The sequence below is a fragment of the Heterodontus francisci genome, chromosome 10 (genome assembly GCF_036365525.1).
Source record: "Heterodontus francisci isolate sHetFra1 chromosome 10, sHetFra1.hap1, whole genome shotgun sequence".
In the NCBI taxonomy this organism is placed as follows: Eukaryota; Metazoa; Chordata; class Chondrichthyes; order Heterodontiformes; family Heterodontidae; genus Heterodontus; species Heterodontus francisci.
Window position 1 is genome coordinate 91,533,676 of NC_090380.1, and position 21,715 is coordinate 91,555,390.

Genomic DNA, 21,715 nt, shown 5'->3' on the forward strand with positions numbered 1-21,715 from the left:
TCTGAATGGCTATAAACTGAGAGAGGGGAATATGCAGCGAGATCTGGGTGCAACAGGCGGTAAAAAAGGCAAATGGTATGTTGGCCTTCATAGCAAGAGGATTCGAGTACAGGAGCAGGGATGTCTTGCTGCAATTATACAGGGCCTTGGCGAGGCCACACCTAGAATATTGTGTGCAATTTTGGTCCCCTTATCTGAGGAAGGATGTTCTTGCTATAGAGGGACTGCAGTGAAGGTTTACCAAACTGATTCCTGGGATGGTGGGACTGACGGATGAGGAGAGATTGAGTCAGTTAGGATTATATTCGCTGGAGTTCAAAAGAGTGAGGGGGGATCTCATAGAAACCTATAAAATTCTAACAGGACTTGACAGGGTAGATGCAGGAAGGATGTTCCCGATGGTGGGGGAGTCCAGAACCAGGGACCATAGTCTAAGGATATGGGGTAAACCTTTCAGGATTGAGATGAGGAGAAATTTCTTCACCCAGAGAGTGGTGAGCCTGTGGAATTCGCTACCACAGAAAGCGGTTGAGGCCAAAACATTGTATGTTATCAAGAAGGAGTTAGATAAAGCTCTTGGGTCTAAAGGGAATGGGGCGAAAGCGGGAACAGACTACTGAGTTGGATGATCAGCCATGATCATAATGAATGGCGGAGCAGGCTCGAAGGGCCGAATGGCTTACTCCTGCTCCTATTTTCTATGATCATATAGAATGGTGGGGCAGGCTCGATGGGCTGAATGGCCTATTCCTGCTCCTATGTTCCATCATCACATTTACTAATGACTTCATCAGGTTGCAACTTTTGAACTTAAAGTAAGTTCCACCTGCCTGTAGCAAGAGGCTCGGCCAGCTTGAGGGACAGTGAAAATGAAATGGTGCTGGGCGGGTACAGAACGACCTCAGGCCGGTACGTTGCCTAGGCTTAATCTTGACCCCTCCCACGCACTATTCCTCACTGGGCGAGGGGATTAAAATCGAGACCAAAGGGTATGGTACAGACCAGCAGGTAAACACAAGAAGGAAGACCGTTTGCTGTATGGAGAGAAATGAAGGGTATGTGAGAGCGGGAAAGTTACTTTAATGGAGGCTTCAATCAGTTCAATCTAAATTAGGAACAGTCTCGTGGCTTAGAACCAGAATTAGTAAATGCAATGCATGATTCCTTGATGACTCAATTCATAAGGAAAGCTGCAAGTGCTAATCTTGATCTAGTATTCATAAATGATGCAGATAATGTGCAAGACAGTCATAGCACCCCGGAGACAGTGACCACAGAGAATTAACATGCACTGGGAGCTAAATTTACCAGAAACTATGAGCCAGGTTTATTACTTTAAAAAGAGTAAATTCAAAAAGGTGAAAGACTGGAGATAATTGACTGGCGAAGGACATTTGTCAACATTTCATTAGAAGATCTCTAAAGAATATTGCTGGGCATGTATATGCTCAATAACAGCAAGCTCAGATTAAACAAGTGTGATCCTAAATGGATGGTTATAACCAAAATTGTTTCTTTAAATCCTTATTCTGTATACTTTTAATGAAAGGAAAGCAGAGCACTTAAAACTTGCACCCAAATGCTCTCACCTATGTTTCTGATGTTTCCTTTTCTCTCAGCCTAAAGTGTTACTGATGGATTCTGAGTTCCACACAAACCAGAGATTATGAAAATTGTGTTTGTTTTTTTATTTGTCTCAAGTTGATCTCATTGAAAATTTGATTTCTTGTAAAATATAAAATACTGTCCTGTCTTCAGGCCAAATTCAACCTTAATAGAGCATCTCCCTCTGGATTCTCTGTGGCTAGGAAAGTACTGCTTTCCATGGACCCTCCCATCATTATCCCCTGGATTACCACATTCTTACAGATATGTCAGTATTTTAACATTTTAATACTGCTTCTGCAAGGAAGGAAATTTTGGAAGTACTTATGGTATCATTCTCCACTTCACCCTGACAGCTATTATCGCCGTATCTGCTTGACTCAATTACTGCTTTGCAATTTGCTGATAGCCATCTACTGTATTCACCCATGTACAACACATGACTTCAAAGGTGAAAAGAACTCGAGTGAGTGAGGAGAACAAAGTTTCACTGGCAAGATTAACCAAGAAATTGAGGTGGTGGGAGAGAGCATAGGAACTAGATTAAAATTGCACTTTCATCTTTTCCAAAACAGAATGAATGAATTTGAGGGAAAAAAATTACAAATTAATATATTTAGCAGTGTGGGGTTCATGAGTTGCCTACTAACTCTGTCACATGGCAGGACAAAATACCAGATATTGAGATGTTCACCCGAGCTGGTATGCTATGCATCCACAACATATTGAGACAGTCACAACTGAGTTGGGCTGGTCATGTAGCCAGAATCTTCCAAAGAGAGCTGGAGTCTGGGCTGCACTCTCATGGCAGTCAAAGTAAGCGCTACAAGGACACTCATGGCTTTGCTTAGGAGTTTTGATATTGACTCTATGAGTCCTGGGAAAAACTCGCCTTGGATCGCTACGCCTGACACAACCAATTAAAAAAGGGTGCGGCCTCCTCCCGCATATCAGAGGCAGAGAGAAAACGCAAGGAGAGGAAATCCCGAGCCAGCAGCTCAACCAAAACTCAATCGTCTGCGGTATCCTGCCCTATTTGCAGCTGAATCTTCCGGGCGCAGCCTTAGCAGTCACCTACGTACCCACTAGAACCCTAACAAACACCCCAGATGATGGACATGATCATCTTCACCTCAAAGTCCAACAACAATTAACTCTGTCAACACAGTAACAACACTACAATTCCCACAGTGCAACCTGATTAGAAACAGGAGCTTTGGTGTAGTCCAGTGATTGGTTTATTTCAGTTACCAATCAACGACTCATTCGCCCGAGACCAGCACCGGCGAGATCCCGGGGACGTCATCGCGCGCGAGCCTGTCACGTGATCGCTTGGGTGACGCAACGAGCGGCGGAAAGGACCAACCGGAAGGCGAGGGAGCCAATCGCTTGTGCGCATGCGTGAACCTGCAAGCGCGGTGACGGAAGCGCGTGCGGACGCTGGTACGCGCAGGTAGGGGTTAGAAGCATGGCGGAAGAAGAGGAGTTTGATGTAGGCAGTCTGAGGAAAGAACTGGAATGGATAGAGAGCGAGTTGCGAATGTCCTTGGGCCAAGTCACCGCTTCCAATGAATATTGTCTGAAGTTTTGTCGAGTGAGTGTGCCATTCGGTGTGTTTTTTTGTTTGGAGGGGGGAGGGGTTGGGGTGTTGTTGGGGCGGAATCCAGTAGTCTGGGAGTGAGAGCTTCTTGACAGTCCCCACCCCCTCCCCCCATTACAATGTAGAGTCAAAGTTACACCACAAAATGTGTATTGCTCCAAGATTGTTGCCTTCGTAGTCTGTTCCCCCACCCACCGCAGAAGCTAAATTGTCGGAGCTGACGTATCATTTCTACTTGGGGAAAACTTTTTTTGTATATTGTTTCAAAGTGTTTTCTGAATCTCGTTTCATGGGTGTGGATTGCGATTTTCTCTCGTTTAATGAAATGTTCAATTTTGAAGGCCGCCACTTAATTGTCATTGTGCATCAACGATGCTGTTCAACCCCTTTGGCGTCAACTAAAGTTTTTTTTGTAGAAGATGTGAGGTGCTGTGCGATTTAAAAGAATAATTATTAGTGCGGTGTCTAATTACAATCTGATAATTGGAAGGGGTTTGATGTCATGAATGGGAAGAAATTGGGTTGTTTGTACTAAACTGTTCAACTTGCAGCAAAAATATATATGTAATTGGAAAGCAACTAATTTTGTTTGCTGTTAATAATTTTTACCATTTTATTTTATGTCCTGATATAGAACCTGAAGCTATGTGACAGCATGTGAAGAATATTTTATTTTTCTTCCACAGTTTTACAGTACATCATTGCATAGTTATAGGCCATTTGGCTCAAACAGTCCATACTTGGGCTTATGCTCTACGTGAACCTCTTCCCACCGGTGTATATAGATAAATATTTGCAGCTAATATAGTGATATAATCATGGGATCCAAATGGTTTATGTGAACACTGCTATAGCACTCACATGCAGAGAGATATCTGTGAGCACTGAACTGGGGGAAAACAACCACAAGGGGACAAAAACACAGTTTTTGAAGGCAAGACGGGAGATTACAAGGTAAACGTGTTGAGATCAGGAGTTCCAAAGGACAAGATGGCAGTCTCAAATATGTAGCTGCACGGGATATTTGTACCATTCCAGTTTGTCTTAAATTTTTTGATTTGGTGCACTTAGCTCTTTGATATTGGCAAAAATTGTTAGTACTTTGTAAGTTTGGTAAGGTTTATTGATTTGATAGTTGAGTAGAAGAAATGTTTATATCGGTTATGTTTTTATGAGGAATAACTGAAACCAGGCAGTAGTTAAGTCATAATGTGAAAGTGAAACAGTTGGTCCAAATTTGTGTTAGAATGTCATTCTAAGCACTTCACAATGTATGTAGATTCCTTATTTTAATCCAGTTTCCTGAGCTTCAATTTGAGTTTGCTGTTGGTATTCATATCTCTCTCACTGACCATTTTACATTATGGCTGAATGTTGCTATTTGAATTCACAGATTGCTGTTACATTAGCATTGTTTTTGGGTCGTAGGTGACTTGTATATAGAGTATTTGTCCACGTGCTGTTCCTCGGCGACATTATCCAAAAAAACAGTGTCAGCTTCCATATGTATGGTGATGATACCTCATCTCTATTTCAACGCCACCCCTCTTGAACCCTCCACTGTCTCTAAATTGTCAAACTGCTTGTCTGACATCCAGTACTGGATGAGCAAAATTTCTTCCAATTAAATATTGATAAGACCAAAGCCATTGTCTTTGGTCCCCACATAAAGCTCCATTCCCTGGCCACTGGCTCCATCCCCCTCTCTCTGGCAACTGTGTGAGGCTGAACCAGATTGTTCACAACCTTGGCTTCATATATGACCCCAAGATGAGCTTCCGACAATATATCCACACCATTACTAGGACTGCTTGTTTCCACCTCCGTAACATCACCTCACTCTGTCCCTGCCTCAACTAATTGCTGCTGAAACCCTCATGCATGCATTTGTTACCTCTAGACTTGACAAGTCCAATGCACTGCTGGCCAGCCTCTCTCATTCTACCCCTGTAAACTTGAGGTCTTCCAAAACCTAGCTGCCCTTGTCCTAAATTGCATCAAGTCCCGTTCACTCATCATTCCTATGCTTGGTGACCTACATTGGCTCTCACTTAAATAGCACCTCGATTTTAAAATCATCATCCTTGTTTTCAGATCCCTTTATAACCTTGACTCTCCCTATCTCTAACCTTCTCCAACCCCACAACTCTGAGATGTCTGCTCCTCTAATTCTGGTTTCTTGAGCATCTAAGGTTTTAATTGCTCTACCATTGGTAGGAATAGCTTCAGTTACCAAGGCCTTAAGCTCTGGAACTCCCCTCACTAAACCTCTCCACCTTGCTTTTCGCTTTTGCTCCTTAAAACCTACCTCTTTGACCAAGCTTTTGATCTTCTGCCCTAATATCTCCTTAGTTTTAAGGTACTTGTGGATAAGGATAAGAGTAGTCCTCGGGTGAAGGTGCTAAATTGGGGGAAGGCTAATTATAACAATATTAGGCAGGAACTGAAGAATTTAGATTGGGGGCGGCTGTTTGAGGGGAAATCAACATCTGACATGTGGGAGTCTTTCAAACGTCAGCTGATTAGAATCCAGGACCAGCATGTTCCTGTGAGGAAGAAAGACAAGTTTGGCAAGCTTCGGGAAGCTTGGATAGCGCGGGATATTGTGAGCCTAGTCAAAAAGAAAAAGGAAGCATTTGTAAGGGCTGGAAGGCTAGGAACAGACGAAGCACTTGAGGAATATAAAGACAGTAGGAAGGAACTTCAGCAAGGAGTTAGGAGGGCTAAAAGGGGTCATGAAAAGTCATTGGCAAACAGGATTAAGGAAAATCCCAAGGCTTTTTATACGTATATAAAGAGCAAGAGGGTAACCAGGGAAAGGGCTGGCCCACTCAAGGACAGAGATGGGAATCTATGTGTGGAGCCAGAGGAAATGGGCGAGGTGCTAAATGAGTATTCACCAAAGAGAAGGACTTGGTGGATGATGAGCCTAGGGAAAGGAGTGTAGATAATCTGTCATCTCATTATCAAAAAGGAGGAGGTGTTGGGTGTCTTGCAAAGCATTAAGGTAGATAAGTCCCCAGGGCCTGATGGGATCTACCCTAGAATACTGAGGGAGGCAAGGGAGGAAATTGCTGGGGCCTTGACAGAAATCTTTGCATCCTCATTGGCTACAGGTGAGGTCCCAGAGGATTGGAGAATAACCAATGTTGTTCCTTTGTTTAAGAAGGGTGGCAAAGATAATCCAGGAAATTATAGGCCGGTGAGCCTTACGTCAGTTGTAGGGAAACTATTAGAGAGGATTCTTCGGGACAGGATTTACTCCCATTTGGAAACAAACTTATTAGCGAGAGACAGCATGGTTTTGTGAAGGGGAGGTCGTGTCTTACTAATTTGATTGAGTTTTTTGAGGAAGTGATGAAATGATTGAAGGAAGGGCAGTGGATGTTATCTATATGGACTTTAGTAAAGCCTTTGACAAGGTCCCGCATGGCAGACTGGTACAAAAGGTCAAGTCACACGGGATCAGAGGGGAGCTGGCAAGATGGGTACAGAACTGGCTTGGTCACAGAAGACAGAGGGTAACAGTGGATGGTTGTTTTTCTGAATGGAGGGATGTGACTAGTGGTGTTCTGCAGGGATCAGTCCTGGGACCTTTGCTGTTTGTAGTATATATAAATGATTTGGAGGAAAATGTAGCTGGACTGATTAGTAAGTTTGCGGGCGACACAAAGGTTGGTGGAGTTGCGGATAATGATGAGGATTGTCAGAGGATACAGCAGGATATAGATCGGTTGGAGACTTGGCCAGAGAAATGGCAGAGGGAGTTTAATCCGGACAAATGTGAGGTAATGCATTTTGGAAGGCCTAATGCAGGTGGGAGGTATGCAGTAAATGGCAGAACCCTTAGGAGTATTGACAGGCAGAGAGATCTGGGCGTACAGGTCCACAGGTCACTGAAAGTGGCAACGCAGGTGGATAAGATAGTCAAGAAGGCATACGGCATGCTTGCCTTCATCGGTCAGGGCATAGAGTATAAAAATTGGCAAGTCATGTTGCAGCTGTACAGAACTTTAGTTAGGCCACACTTAGAATATTGCGTGCAATTCTGGTCGCCACACTACCAGAAGGACGTGGAGGCTTTGGTGAGGGTACAGAGGAGGTTGCCCAGGATGTTGCCTGGTCTGGAGGGCACTAGCAATGAGGAGAGGTTGGAAAACTCGGATTGTTTTCACTGGAACGACGGAGGTGGAGGGGCGACATGATAGAGGTTTACAAAGTTATGTGCGGCATGGACAGAGTGGATCGTCAGAAGCTTTTTCCCGGGGTGGACGAGTCAGTTACTAGGGGACATAGGTTTAAGGTGCGAGGGGCAAAGTTTAGAGGGGATGTGCGAGGCAAGTTCTTTACACAGAGGGTGGTGAGTGCCTGGGACTTGCTGCCAGGGGAGGTGGTGGAAGCAGATACGATAGAGACGTTTAAGAGACATCTTGACAAATACATGAATAGGATGGGAATAGAGGGATATGTGCCCCGGAAGTGCAGAAGGTGTTAGTTTAGGCAGGCATCAAGATCGGCGCAGGCTTGGAGGGTCGAATGGCCTGTTCCTGTGCTGTACTATTCTTTGTTCTTAGTATCAAATTTTGCTTTATAACACTCCATTGAAGCACCTTGGGATGTTTTATTACATTAAAGGCATTGTATAAATATAGTTTTTTTACGTAAACCCCCTATAAAATTTGAGTTTCAGAATAGCAAATTCATTGTTGCTTTCAGCAACAACTTGGATATGAGAGAGATGGCCCTAGCTTGTCGTGCAAATTAATTTTGTGAACCGGTAACTTAAGTTACAGATGAATTTTGGTTGGATGCTCAAATGCACGTGACAGGATTACATGGTGCAGCTAGTTGTACAGTGCTGGTATTGCAATAAGTCTTATTTCTTTTAAGTAAATTAATCTGTTGTTTGTGGTAGAGAGCTGTATCACTGAACTATTGATTCAAGAACTACAGAACTGCCCATGGGTGTGATAGTCTAGAAGCTATGTGTATTGCATGCAACATCAACTTCTGTAACTCTTGTCTGAAAACTATAGCAAATACTTGTTTTATTATACCCATGCCCTAAATGAGACTGCTGATTTTTGTGTAATATAATACTTTCTATTTGCCTGTTTGCATTGAGCAGTAATTTGAAATAACACGACGGATCTTCAAGCAGTTGCATTTTAATAGTTCAGTGCTAAATGATTGTGTAATCTTAAATTGAAAAGTTATGCGTATCTGATTCAGTTTACCCCTGATAATTCCAAATTTCTCTTTGCACTGAAGAATGCTTGAATTAAGAAAAGTAAATAACAAAAGTAAAGAGTTAAACTTAAATATAGAAATTAATAGAGGCAAAGGCAAAATCCTAACTAGCTGCTTTAATCAAGATTAAATAAAAACTGTTAAGAGAAATAGACAAAATAAACTAACTTGAGCAATAAAACTAACTAAAATAAATCAAATTAAATCCAGTTTCTGTACAATAAATATAGAATAGAAAATCTGAACGTAGGCAGCGCAAATGTGGGAATTTATGAGCAACGAGACTGTCATGAACGAACACAACTATAGGAAATATCTTTCTTGAGTCGCTCTGGCTCGGAGTAGTTGAGCTAGAGTGCAAGGTAGAGACACTCTGGCACGTGGGGAGGGGGAGGAATATCTGCTTACTCTAGAGCACGCTCATATGAGGTGCAGGAAGTTGGGTGTGCGACTGTCAGCAGGTTGGGGATGACCCTACTGATGGCAGGGAAGGAGGTACCGCAGAATTTAGTTGTGTCCAACGGGTATGATGCAAGGAAAAGTAGAAATTCAGTGAGCTGGGAGAACCAGAAAAAGTATACAAATAAGGGATCCAAAAAAGGAATGTGGACAGAAAGCTCACAATAAAACTTTTTCTAAATATATGGTGAGAGTGTGGTAATGGGGACTGCAGGCCCATTAAAGACAGATGCAGTTGAGACTATCATGAACGATAAGGAAATCGCAAACTTGTTAAATTGCACAGTACAGGTAATGAACAAAATACCAGAGGTGCAAGGGAACCTAAAAATAAGTCATGAGAAAATTATTGGATTCAGTATGTCTTTTTGAAGAAAGTAATGGAGAAAATAATGGAACTTAAGGTAGACAGATCTCCATGACGGAGATGATAGGTTCCATACCAGGATATTAAAAGAAATGGGGGAAGAAATTGCAACCTCGTTGGGCATAATTTTCCAAAGCTCTCTAGATTGAGGAAATATTCTTTTGAATTGCAAATGCCACTCTATTATTTACAAAGGGAGAGAGAGACAAACCAGGTAACTATAGGCCTGTTAGTTTAACGGCAGTTGTGGAAAAGTTACTGGAATCAATTGTTGACCAATTAACTGAGCACTTGAATAAATATGAGCTGATCAGAGTCAGCATGGATTTGTGACAGGTAGGTTATGTCTGACAAATCTAGTTAACTGTTTCGAAGAAGTCACTAACATGGTGGATAGGAGGAGTGTCAATTGATGAATACATCAGGCGGCGTTGGATAATGTGTATTATTAACAAAAAGAGCATACGGATTGAAGGTAACCTTGTGACATGTTGGTAATAGGTGGGGAGGGCAGAGACAGAAGGATAAAGGTAATGTAGCTGGGTTAGTGAATGTAACAGTTGGTATTCCTAAGGGATGAGAACAGAAAGTGCTGGAAATACTCAGCAGGTCTGGCAGTATCTGTGTAGAGAGTTAACGTTTCAGATTTTTGCTTATATTCATAAGGGATCTTTACTGAGGGTCTCAGCTTGTCCCAATATTTAACAATGACTTGGTTGAAGGAATAGAGACTTGTATATTCAAGTTTACAGATGACTAAGTTTATGAAGCACAGCATGTTGTGTAGTTGGGAACTGGAAGTTACAAAGGGACATAGATTAAGTGAGTGGACAAAGCTATGGCAGACCGAGTTCAGTGTGAGGAAGTGAGAAATCATCTGCTCTGGATCTGAGATATAAACAAATCGGAATATTTTCTTATTGGCAGCAGTGTATACTATCTACAAGATGCATTGCAGCAACGCACCAAGGCTCCTTAAACAGCACCTTCCAAACCCGCGACCTCTACCAACGAGCAGCAAATGCATGGGAACATCACCACCTGCAAGTTCCCCTCCAAGTCTCACGCCATTCTGACTTGGAACTATATCGCTGTTCCTTCACTATCGCTGGGTCAAAATCCTGGAACTCCCTTCCTAACAGCACTGTGGGTATACCTACCCCACATGGACTGCAGCGGTTCAAGAAGGCAGCTCACCACCATCTTCTCAAGGGCAATTAGGGATGGGCAATAAATGCTGGCCTAGCCAGCGACGCCTACATCCCATGAATGATTTTTTTTTAAACTATACATCGAGTCTTGCACCCATTTTTGGCTTCTATATTAAAGTAATAGTTTGATTAACAAAGTGAGGTTAATATTCTGTCAAATCTGCATTTAGACATGCAGTTATGTAGGGAACTGTCTATGCTTAAGCTTTGAGGCAAGCTTTATTTAATAAAAACCTTCTTGTGAATGTTTCTTGTGAAGAATATTGTGCAGAAAACAATGAAATGGGCTGCAAAAGTAAAATGAGAAGATTTATCATAATGCCAAGTTAACTCCAGTTGATATCACAGCTTTTGAACGCCAGTAGCTAATTTTACATATGTGGGACATAATTATTTTATTTTAAAAATAAAAGGTGCTAGAGTTTTAAAATGAGCTTGTGTGGCTGAAAAAAAATATTGGCTGTATGGCCATTCTTTAAGGTCATTAAAGTTCCTTAAAGTACACTTTGCATACTTGGTGATAGAAACATAGTTCAGCAATTTTTCAAAATCTGTTATCCTGCAGAGTTCCCATGTAAATAATGGTAGATTGCGCAGACTGTAGGTGTATAGAGGCCTCAACAACCTGAGGGACATTGGTCCAATTCCATGTTTGGTTAGCATGTCTGTCACTCTGTCCAATCTGGAGGAAAAGTGGAATAAAAACAAGAAATGCTGGAACCACTCAGCAGGTCTGACAGCATATGTGAAAAGAGAAGCAGAGTTAACGTTTCGGGTCAGTGACCCTTCTTCGGAACAGTGGAATTAGTTGATTTGGGGCAGGGTGGGGGGAGGGTCGCTTACCAGCCATTTAACATAGTAAAATTATTCTTTTACAATAACAAATCTTTAGGAAAAATGTACACTACACTGCATTACAAAAGTTAATGCCTTTTAGCGGAAGCTTGTTGGCATATGATTCCTGACATGCAAAGTGCTACAAACTATAATATTGGCAGCATATTTCCAACAATTGTTTTGGGCCTATTTTCATATACAGTTTTTTTATGCTTTACTGTTTAGAGAATGATGCAGTCTGATTGTAATACAATGGCAAAATTCAGTTCATTGACGTGTGAATTTGCCCATCTAAGCTTTTGTGTTTAATTTGGTATATTTTGTACAGTAGATGTATGACAATTCAGAAACATTAGCACAATCAAACTTGCGTATACTTTGAAAGCTACAAATACAGAATGTGATCATTTCTTTTTCTACTCGTGTATCTTCAAGATTCTAAGTAGTTGACATTTGTCTTTACAGAGTTGGGTATTCATAATTTTTACTGCAATTCAAGTTGCTGGAGCAACAAATTAAATAGCCAAATGTCATCTAGTTGTAACAGAGATTTTCACATAAAAACATTCAGGGGAATGACAATTAATTATTGACCTGGATTTTGCAGTCAGTGGCGAAGCAACGGGGTATGCCAGTAAACTCTCAAATCTGCCCACAAAGCGATCTCTGTGGTGTGGTTTTCCCCTTTTCCGACTGCAGTTTAAATCTGGCGCTAAGTCAAGGGGATGTATTGGTGTCCAGGAGCCATGATGTCAGGAAGCAGGTAAGCGTCCAATCACATGGAAGTATTCTCACAACGAATTAGGAAGTTAAAAGCACTTTATCCTTTGCTTTTAATTTAAGTTTTCACATCGCAAAGTAAATTATGATTGGATTAAGATAGAAACTAAAATAATGAAAAACTTTTTTTTTTTAAAAGGGGTACTCTTGTATCATAATGGAGAAACTTGACATTCCACAAATATAAAATTATCTTCCCAGTGCCAGTTTAGCAGTAATTGTGAAGTTAGTACCCAGTTGAAAAGCCACTTAAATCTGATTCAACAGGGTGTAACTTTTTGAAGGGTTTTTCAAGCGAGACAACAGTGTAAAAGTGCAAGTTCTGATCAATTCAATTAATTTCCCATTGATTGCAGTCTGGAGGTGTTAAAACAGCACACCCTCTGGAGCAGCGTAGAATCACTGATAACTTCTGGATTTCTGCATAATTTTGTGCCTGTATGGACTCCCAAAGTTGCTATCAATTTCAGTGGAGTTATGATGGCAAATGCTGACAGTTAATTTTTTTAGTGATGTTAGTGACACCAACAAGTATTTATTGCCTGCCCCTAATTACCCTGGAGCTATTAAAAGTATATCTCATAATGTGGGACTGGAGCCACAAGTAGGCCAGATCAGGTAGTGGTCACAGGTTCCCTTTTCTGAAGTAAAGGCCTGCTACTCAACCTGAACCCGACAGGACCCGACGACATGTGTTGGGGTCGGGGTCACTCTCCTGGGTCCAGCTTTCGAGTCCGGGTCGGATGCACAGTAAGTATTGCATTTTGCTCTGCTGGTAAGTGTCAAAATTTGAAATGCCTACCTGAGCTGGGAGTCCGGGACGTCAAGGTGGGAAACTCTTGAGTCTGCGCAGTGAGCGAGTGAGCTTCTCTATGATGTCATCGCGCTCATGCTGCAGCTTTCTGCAGATTCGGAATGGGAAGGTAGGCAAAGTGAACATTCCGATGGTCGAGTCGGGCGCAGTAGAAAATGAAGGGACTCTGGCCGGGTCGGGCTCAGGTCCGCTGTGGTTCTGTCGGGTTCGGGTCAGATTTTTATTTTTCCTGACCTGAGCAGGCCTTTACTCTGAAGGACATTATTGAATTAGTTGGGTTTTTATGATGATCCAGCAACTTTCATGGTAATTTTAGAGTGCCAGTCCACAAATTGTCAGATTTATTGAAATCCATTTAATGGAATCTGAAGTCCAAATTTGTGATGGCCTAAAAATGTAATTAGTAATTTTTAGGAGTGATCCACTCCTGTTATTGCAAAGCCCTCAAACAGCATTTTTTCAAAATGCTGTTACAGTCCAAACTAAATTATTTGTTCCTCCACTTTGTCAAATTCTTGAAGACCTACAACACTACAACAATGAACTTCAGATTACCAAGTACTCTGTGGTATTCTTATGCAGTAACATTGATTTATCGGGAGCGACCCTTGACTTTGTATCCTTCCTAGGTTTTTATTCTGGTGACATCTCTAGTATAATTCTCCAAAACTTATTGGAAAACTCCCTGTTGTGATCCCTGTGGAGACCACCAATAAACCAAAAGAATGGAATCCACTGACTGACCTCAATTTAGAAAAGAAAAATCAAACGGCCAAGATTTCACTTTTTTTATAAATTTTACTTGAATACTCAAACGAAAACCAACATAAATTAAATATGAATTAACAGTTAAATCGCGATCGATGTAAGTATATTTTAAAGGTTACACTTTGCTTCAGTCATAAGGTCAGAAGTGGGTATGTTCACTGACGATTGCACAATGCTCAGCATCATTTGTGACGACTAAGATACTGAAGTAGTCTGTAGAAATGATGCAAGACCTGGACAATATCCAGGCTTGGGCTGATAAGTGGTAAGTTACATCTGTGCCGCACGAGTGCCAGGCAATGACAGTCTCCAAAAAGAGAGAATCTAACCATCTTGCCTTGATGTTCAACGGCATTACGATTGCTGAATCTCCCACTATCAACATCTTGGGGCTTACCATTGACCAGAAACTGAACTGGAGTAGCCATATAAATACCATGGCTACAACAGTAGGTCAGAGGCTAAGAATCCTGCAGCGAGTAACTCATCTCCTGAATCCCTAAAGCCTGTCCACAATCTACAAGGCACAAGTCAGGAGTGCGATGGAATACTGTTCACTTACCTGGATGGGTGCAGCTTCAACAACACTCAAGAAGCTCAACACCATCCAGGACAAAGCAGCCCACTTGATTGGCACCCCGATCCACAAACATTCACTCCCTCCACCACTGGCACACAGTGGCAGCAGTATGTACCATCTACAAGAAGCACTGCAGCAACGCGCCAAGGCTCCTTCGACCGCACCTTCCAAACCCGTGATCTCTCATCACCTCGAAGGACAAGGGCTGTAGATGTATAGGAACATCACCACCTGCAAGTTCCCCTCCAAGCCACACACCATCCTGACGTGGAATTCTGTTGCCATTCCTTCACTGTCGCTGGGTCAAAATCCTGGAACTCCGTTCCCAACAGCACTGTAGGTGTGTCTACTCTGCATGGACTGCAGCAGTTCAAGAAGGCAGCACACCACCATCTTCTCTAGGGCAATAAATGTTGGCTTAGCCAGCAACGCCCACATCCCATGAACTAATTTTAAAAAATTAATTAGCAGATGCAACTTAGCCTGTTCAGAAGATTTGTAAGGACTATCAGCAAGATGGTGCTGAGCAGTTCCACAGTACAACATCATCAGGAACATCCTCTGGTAGTTTTCCAAATCCTGTCTTCCAGGATGCAGATATGGAAGTAATGAGATCCCATCGATTAGTGAGTGATGCAATCTTCCCTTTAACGGTTCGGTCTTGATGCCTCTTAAATAACCTCGGCATTGCCCACAACCATCCTGAACACAGTCTGCACGCGAGGACTCCATTGCACTCCCCTATCCCTATGTTTCAGCAGAACAGAATTGTAGAGTTTAGACAAATTAAAAATCTATATACAATAAAACATTATTAAAACTTTAGATATTGTTGCAAAAAAGATTGGCTAATTTGATTGGCTAAATGGCAGCTGAAGTGTTGAAACTTTAGTGATAGTTTTGAATCTTGCACCAATAGTTAACCTTCAGTCTTCTTTCCCTCAAACAGGTAACTGAATGGCATGCTGGGAGATGGCAAGTGCCTTTGCCACTAGTTCAAGTGCTTAAAAGTGCTATTTGCTGTTTTACCAAAGCAAGACCCCTTCTCGCTCCGGAATGTGGACATGTCCAATACGTCTTGAGCCGGCTGGCTTTGTAAGTAGTTCCTTATTTATTTATTGATACAGCACTGAAACAGGCCTTTCGGCCCACCGAGTCTGTGCTGACCAACAACCACCCATTTATACTAATCCTACGTTAATCCCATATTCCCTACTACATCCCCACCACCTACCTACACTAGGGGTAATTTTACAATGGTCAATTTACCTAGCAACCTGCAAGTCTTTGGCTGTGGGAGGAAACCGGAGCACCTGGCGGAAACCCACGCGGTCACAGGGAGAACTTGCAAACTTCGCACAGGCAGTACCCAGAATTGAACCCAGGTCGCTGGAGCTGTGAGGCTGCGGTGCTAACCACTGCGCCACCCTAGGAATCCACTTTCTATTGGTAGTTGTCTATATTCTATCAACAGGCGTTCCATTTTATGTCAAATGGTTAAGAATAAGCATTAAGACATCTTTAGCTGCCTCCTTAACTACTTGGAAAGGATGAATGTTATTTTATTATCTATACTATGATATTTGCATAAGTCATTACAATTTAAAAGTAATAGAGATGTGCTGCATGAGAGCAAGTGTTTGAGTACTTAATTTGCGCAAACCAAGTAATCTTCACTTTCGCACAACCTAAAGACACTTATTCTTTTGCAGTATTTTGTTACGTTAATTCTTAGTATCTTATGATTTAAAGGCAGAAGGGCCATTAGTTGATTTACAGTAAAAATTGCTGTCTCCAAATACAGCTGTTTTGTTGTGTGCATTGGGTATAGCTCCCGTTTTCTGCAGACAGTTTTGTACGTTGATTGCACAAGAAGCTTCCTGTGTGGGAGAGAGCAGTCCATGAGCCTATGTTGGAATGTGTTCACTGATCTGTTGGTCAGTTAAATTGGCACAAGACTGTCTGTACTTTTTCTTTTGTGTTTAACATTCTTGTCTGAAAGTAAGAACTGTTGTCTGCTAACCTTTTCTCAGTGCTGCTCTTAACTGTCCATTTGGAGGTGTACAAGAGTTGTTACCTAGCTGCTTTATTTCTTTTCTCTTTCCTTCTCTGCCTTTGGTGAGGCATCTGAAATTTTATCAGTTCTTTGTCACAGGGATGTATTAACTTGTCATTTGAGAGTCTGGATCCCCTTCATGATTCTGGGGTGACCAGTGTTAATATTGAGCACTTTAGTATGAACTTAAAACTGGATGCTGTTAGTCAACCTTCAAAAGTACTAATTGACCCTGAACTGCATGTCAAAAGAATTGTCAGTTTGATCCGAGATTTGGCGTTGCAATATGTCGGAGTTTATATTAATGTTTTCTTAAGGGACTGGTTATGCACTGCATTATAAATTCGAAACTGCCTTTCAGTGCATGTGTGTACCTATTCCATGTACTATATAGTGCTCTGGCTGTCGGAGACAGTGCATGCCACAAGCATTCATAGATGAGTTGAGTATGTGAATTAAACACAAAAGGAAATATTTATCAACTTTAATTTGAATTTAAATGTTAGATTTTGAATTTCTTAACCAAGAGGAAGTAACTGCAATAGATATGTTTTAAGATGACCAAGGATTAATTGGATCTACAGGATATTATTGGAAGTAAGTGTGCTTATTTGCTTTATTTTGAACTGTCTTAGAAAATTAAAACAAATATTATCGTGTGCAACTCTACTTGGAGAAAACAATTTTGTGATTAAGTTTGTGAAAAACAGGTAAAAAGTAATGGTTATTAAATAAACTTCTGAACAGATTTAGCCAAGTATTTCCAAGATTTCACATGACTGATCTTGCAATGCTAGTGTTCTACCTGGATTATAAATTGCTCACAGGGTGTTTCCTCATTTATTCCTGGTACTATTTGTTATAACCTGTCTTGGGGTTATTTTAGTGGTATCGCTGTATATTTAGTGCACTTATTCATTGGTTTGTGTTCTTGACTCTTTAGCTCTGGGTCGTCTTTTGCAGAAATCCAGAGGTGACATATGGAAACTGTCTTTCTGAAAGTAACCTTTTTTTTTCTTTTCTCCCTTTGTTCTCCTCTTCTGCACCCCCCCCCCCCCCCCCCCAACTTTCTCCTTCACCAAAACAGAAACAAAAAGATTTAAGGAATGGTAGTGACAGGAAAGTCATGCCTTTACCAGGCTGGTTTAATAATGGTCTCGTTGTTATGGAATCACTACATCCCTGCAGATTTAAATATGCTCAATGCGTTCTCCTGATTCTGCCTCTGTTGTCTTGACCTTCATCAACAACTTCTATTGTGTTGACTCATTTTAAGAATTTAGTCTATGTTTATTTCTGTTATTTTTCTAAATTGTTTTTTTGTACCTTTTCATAAACCGGCTTTTACTGAACTGATCATCAGTCCAATTTTCACACGAGCATGAAAATATCAAGTAAGAAACGATCAGCTGGTCCATCTAGCCTGCCCACAGAGTCATGATGTCTTGTGCATCATGATTCAGACATTCCTTACCCACCAGAAACCATATAATATTACTTTGTACCTGCCTTAATGCATGATCTGCCCTCTGCCCTGCTCAGGCACTAGTATAACTTTCTTTGGAAAGTATACAGCAAATCAGTACTCCTCATACTAGCCAGCAATTTGTTTCATAGGTCTACTATTCTCTAGAAAAAGAGTTACCTAACATGCAACCTAGTTCATCAGTATTGAATACGATCATAAGTTTTCCATGTGGTGGAGAGGGTCGCTGTCCAATACTGTGCCACAAAAGTAGTATTTGAATTTGTCTCCATAAGTATCCATCTGACATGTTTCCAATTACCTTGGTTGGGAGAGGTAGACAGTTCACATATTTAAAAAAAAAATCTTCTACTTCATCTCAAGGGGAGAAGTTGTAACTTGGTAGTTAGATTTCCAGACGCACTTTCTATGCCTCCTAATGTTTAGCTACATAATAACATCCACAAAGATGTTAAAGCTTCTCTGAGGAATGGCTGAGATGCCTTAAAGAAGGAAATAGTCTGCTTTGCGAAGGATGCATTTGCAGTACAACGGAATATCCTTGTGAAACACTTTTGCTTTGCATTGTTGTGGCAGTTAGTGTGTAAATGCTGCCTGACACTGAACAAAGCGGGGGAAGAGAGTCTCATTCCACTTCACCTCTGAGTCAATTTGGGTCTTGCCCTATTTATACTGCACAAGTTTACCATCAGTGTTAACACGAAATTGCTTCTCGCAGTACTAAACATGTAGTACAAATGCATGCTAAAGGTTATTGTGTATCTGATACTAATTCACTTAACTAAATCCTTTGATTTCCAATTAATCCAAATAAGTTTTCTTGGGTATTGATGCTGGTTTATTCCCCCCAATATTACTGTAAAGTCTGGATTGTCTATTTTAAATTTTGAAGATGTATAAATCTATTGTCATTTTACGATTTCAATAAGCTCCATTCGTTCTACCATAAGCAATTGGAGCTGGAGTAGGCCATTTGGCCCTTTGAGCCTACTTCACCATTCAACAACGTCACGGTCAATCTACTTAACTCCACTTTCCTATATCCTCATCTCTCAATTCCAAGTACCCAAAAATCTTTCGGCCTCTGCCTTGCATATATTCAATGACCAGAGCATCTGCTGAATCTATTCCCTACAAATTAAGATTTGTGGAATTCTTTGTGGAGTTCACTTCTATAGATTTCCATAGTGGAATTTGAGGTCTTAACCTGTTGGTTAACAGTCCGCTACCACAACCACTGCACTAATATACTTCTCAATGTAACTACTTTATTTGCTGTATGTTCTATTTAGTTCAAGTGTCAGCTTGGCTCATTTAGTAGCATTCTGTCCACTTGAGTCACAAGGCCAGGGTTCAAACTCTCTTCCAGGACTTGAGCGCATAATCTAAGCTGGTATTTCAGTGCTGTCCTGAGAGAGTGATGCAGTGTTAGTGGTACCATCTTTTGGGTGCACTTGAAACTGAGGCATCATTTATGAACTCGAGTGGGCATAAAAGATCCTTTTACAAATATCTCTGTCAGCCAACACCATCAAGGTAAGTAGTAAATGTATCTCATTGATGTTTGTGAGATATTGGCCCAAATTTTATGGTAGTAATAACGATGAGGTTATCAGTGTTTGCTGTCATTATGAAGTAAATCAGACAGCAACTTCTGGTGTCTGCACATGTGCAGTTACACATCAGTCTGGAGGTTGCTACCAGGGGTACCCAGTTCCGTCGCAGGGTGCACTGTTGCAAACCTTGCCGATAGACTCTGTATTGAAATAAATGCAAGGTGTGAGTTTGCTGTACTTGCCCACTGCTTAAATACTAAAAGCAGCTGAGAAAGTTAGGGCTGGTGCGTTCGCGAGTAAGTGAGTTTATTGTGTGTAAAGTGATATTTACTGCAGAATAATCTCTCTGGTTTTACAAATGTGGAGTCTCATTCCCTTGGAAGAAAATTAGTGTTGAGGATTTTAAAGAAATTTACTTTTTCTGTCTATGTCCCTTAATTTCATCTATATTTTCCAATCATTAGTTTGTTTTCTGTACATCCTTTTAAATATAATTTATATTTCCTACTTTATACTTTGGTTTGGACTATACATGTCTCAGTGAGAATTCTTAATCTGGTTGATAAGCCTCACCTTTTCTTGTCCAGCTCAACCACCACTAATCCCCTGTAGAGGGCACCGAGCTAGAAAAGACGCTGGAATAGAGGAAAGCCTTGCTGTGAAGCCTGCGATAACTGGCCAACTGTCATATGGAGGTATATTTAAAACCTCCCTTTATGGCATAGCATTGAATATTGGCCCTTTGCATTACATGGTTAGTCCTCCTGAAGTCCAATCTAGCCCAATATCCTAAAAAAGGGAGGCCAATAAAAGACGACCACACAACCACTCACTCTGCAAGTACATCTTCCAAAAACAAGTTCACATTGAAATCCTTCCCAGCCTATGCATAATTGGCACAAAATTCATACAACATATGTAACTCAGCAAATAAATCGGGTGTCATAAAATTTTAAAAGAAAACACCAATCCTAATAAAAATAGCCCTAATCTATTATTGTAAATGCTGGTGGAACTCTCACTAGAAATCAAAATGATGCACTCAAACCGCATACACTGGAAATGATAAATTTTCAATAAATTCTAGATTCCTTCTGATCACATCTATTAAAACACATTTTTTAAAAATAAGATTCTGGAACTTCAAAACTAAATCAATTTTTTTTTGTTGATCACAAAAGGAAATGGGGCGGTGACCCAAATCTTTTATCATTTGAAAATGCAAAATATCTTCTTTGGAAATATCTACCCACATAATGGATGGATCATCATAACTTTCCTAGAAGTTTGCAGCCTCATCCTCCAATATGAACCTTGAAAGTGATGCTGAAAAATGAGCAGTACTGCATCACTATTTCACTGTGTCATTTTGTGACTCGATAATGAGTAGCGAATAGCAAAAATGCTTTACCATTCTATATAACTATTTTACAGCATTGTTTTATATAAGGATAAACTTTTGACTGCTCACTTGATCCAATGCTGTTTGTGAATTGAGTAATTCCGGTTTGTTTCCCATAAACCAGGGAACCATTGTGCCAGTATTTTTGATTAGAAATTTCAGCCAAGCTTTCTAATTTGTATGATGCAGTTGACGGCAAAGTGATGGTGTGTGCTGCTGTCCTTGAAAGTTGCCCACAAAGATCTAAATATCTCTGTTACGTGGATTTCTATTTTCCCAATGTTTATTTGATTCTGGAGCCAAGTCAAAAGGATCTCCGGCATCCAGCAACATTGATACCATCAAGCAGACTAAGCAGCCAACACATTGAAGAATTCTCACAGCCCTCAGGAAGTAAAATGCATTGATGATTATTCACTTTTTAATCATCTTGCAGTGAGCAAAATAAAGATTGAGACATACAAGTGGGATTAAAGTAGAAGTTGAAATATTATAAATTTATATTTGGACTTTTGAAATTGGAAACCAGTGGAATTTTTAATTAAAATGAAGAAATTTTGACGTTCCTGAATTCTTCATGAGAACCAGGTCAAACACAATAAGTTGAGAGGGGAAGTGAAGAGAACAATGAGACTGGCAAAGAGAGAATATGAAAATAGAATGGCAGCCAACATAAAGGGAACCCAAAAATCATCATCTGGCATGTAAATAGTAAGCAGTTAGGGGGTGGTGTGGGGCCTATTAGGGACAAAGGATAATGGATGCTTCGAGGTGCAAGGCAAAGCTTGAACACTTTGTATCGGTGTTTACTAAGGAAGAAGACGCTGACAAAATATTGCTAAAAGCAGAGATGGTAGAGGTAATGAATGGGGTGAAAATTGAGAGGCAGGAGATACTGGAAAAGCTGGCAATGCTTATAATGGATAACTTGCCCATTCTGGATG

At 40.9% G+C, this 21,715-nt stretch overlaps 1 protein-coding gene across 2 annotated transcripts in view; it reads left to right on the forward strand.

The window, feature by feature from the left end:
• The first annotated feature begins 3,032 nt into the window (after window positions 1-3,032).
• Window positions 3,033-21,715, forward strand: part of LOC137374629 (zinc finger protein 654-like) — a 67,324-nt gene continuing 48,641 nt past the window's right edge. For both annotated transcript variants that reach the window (XM_068041043.1, XM_068041045.1), the window contains exons 1-2: window positions 3,033-3,199; window positions 15,221-15,366. In XM_068041043.1, the coding sequence (XP_067897144.1) occupies window positions 3,074-3,199; window positions 15,221-15,366 (272 nt within the window). In that variant the 5' untranslated portion in view covers window positions 3,033-3,073. The remainder of the gene's footprint in view (window positions 3,200-15,220; window positions 15,367-21,715) is intronic.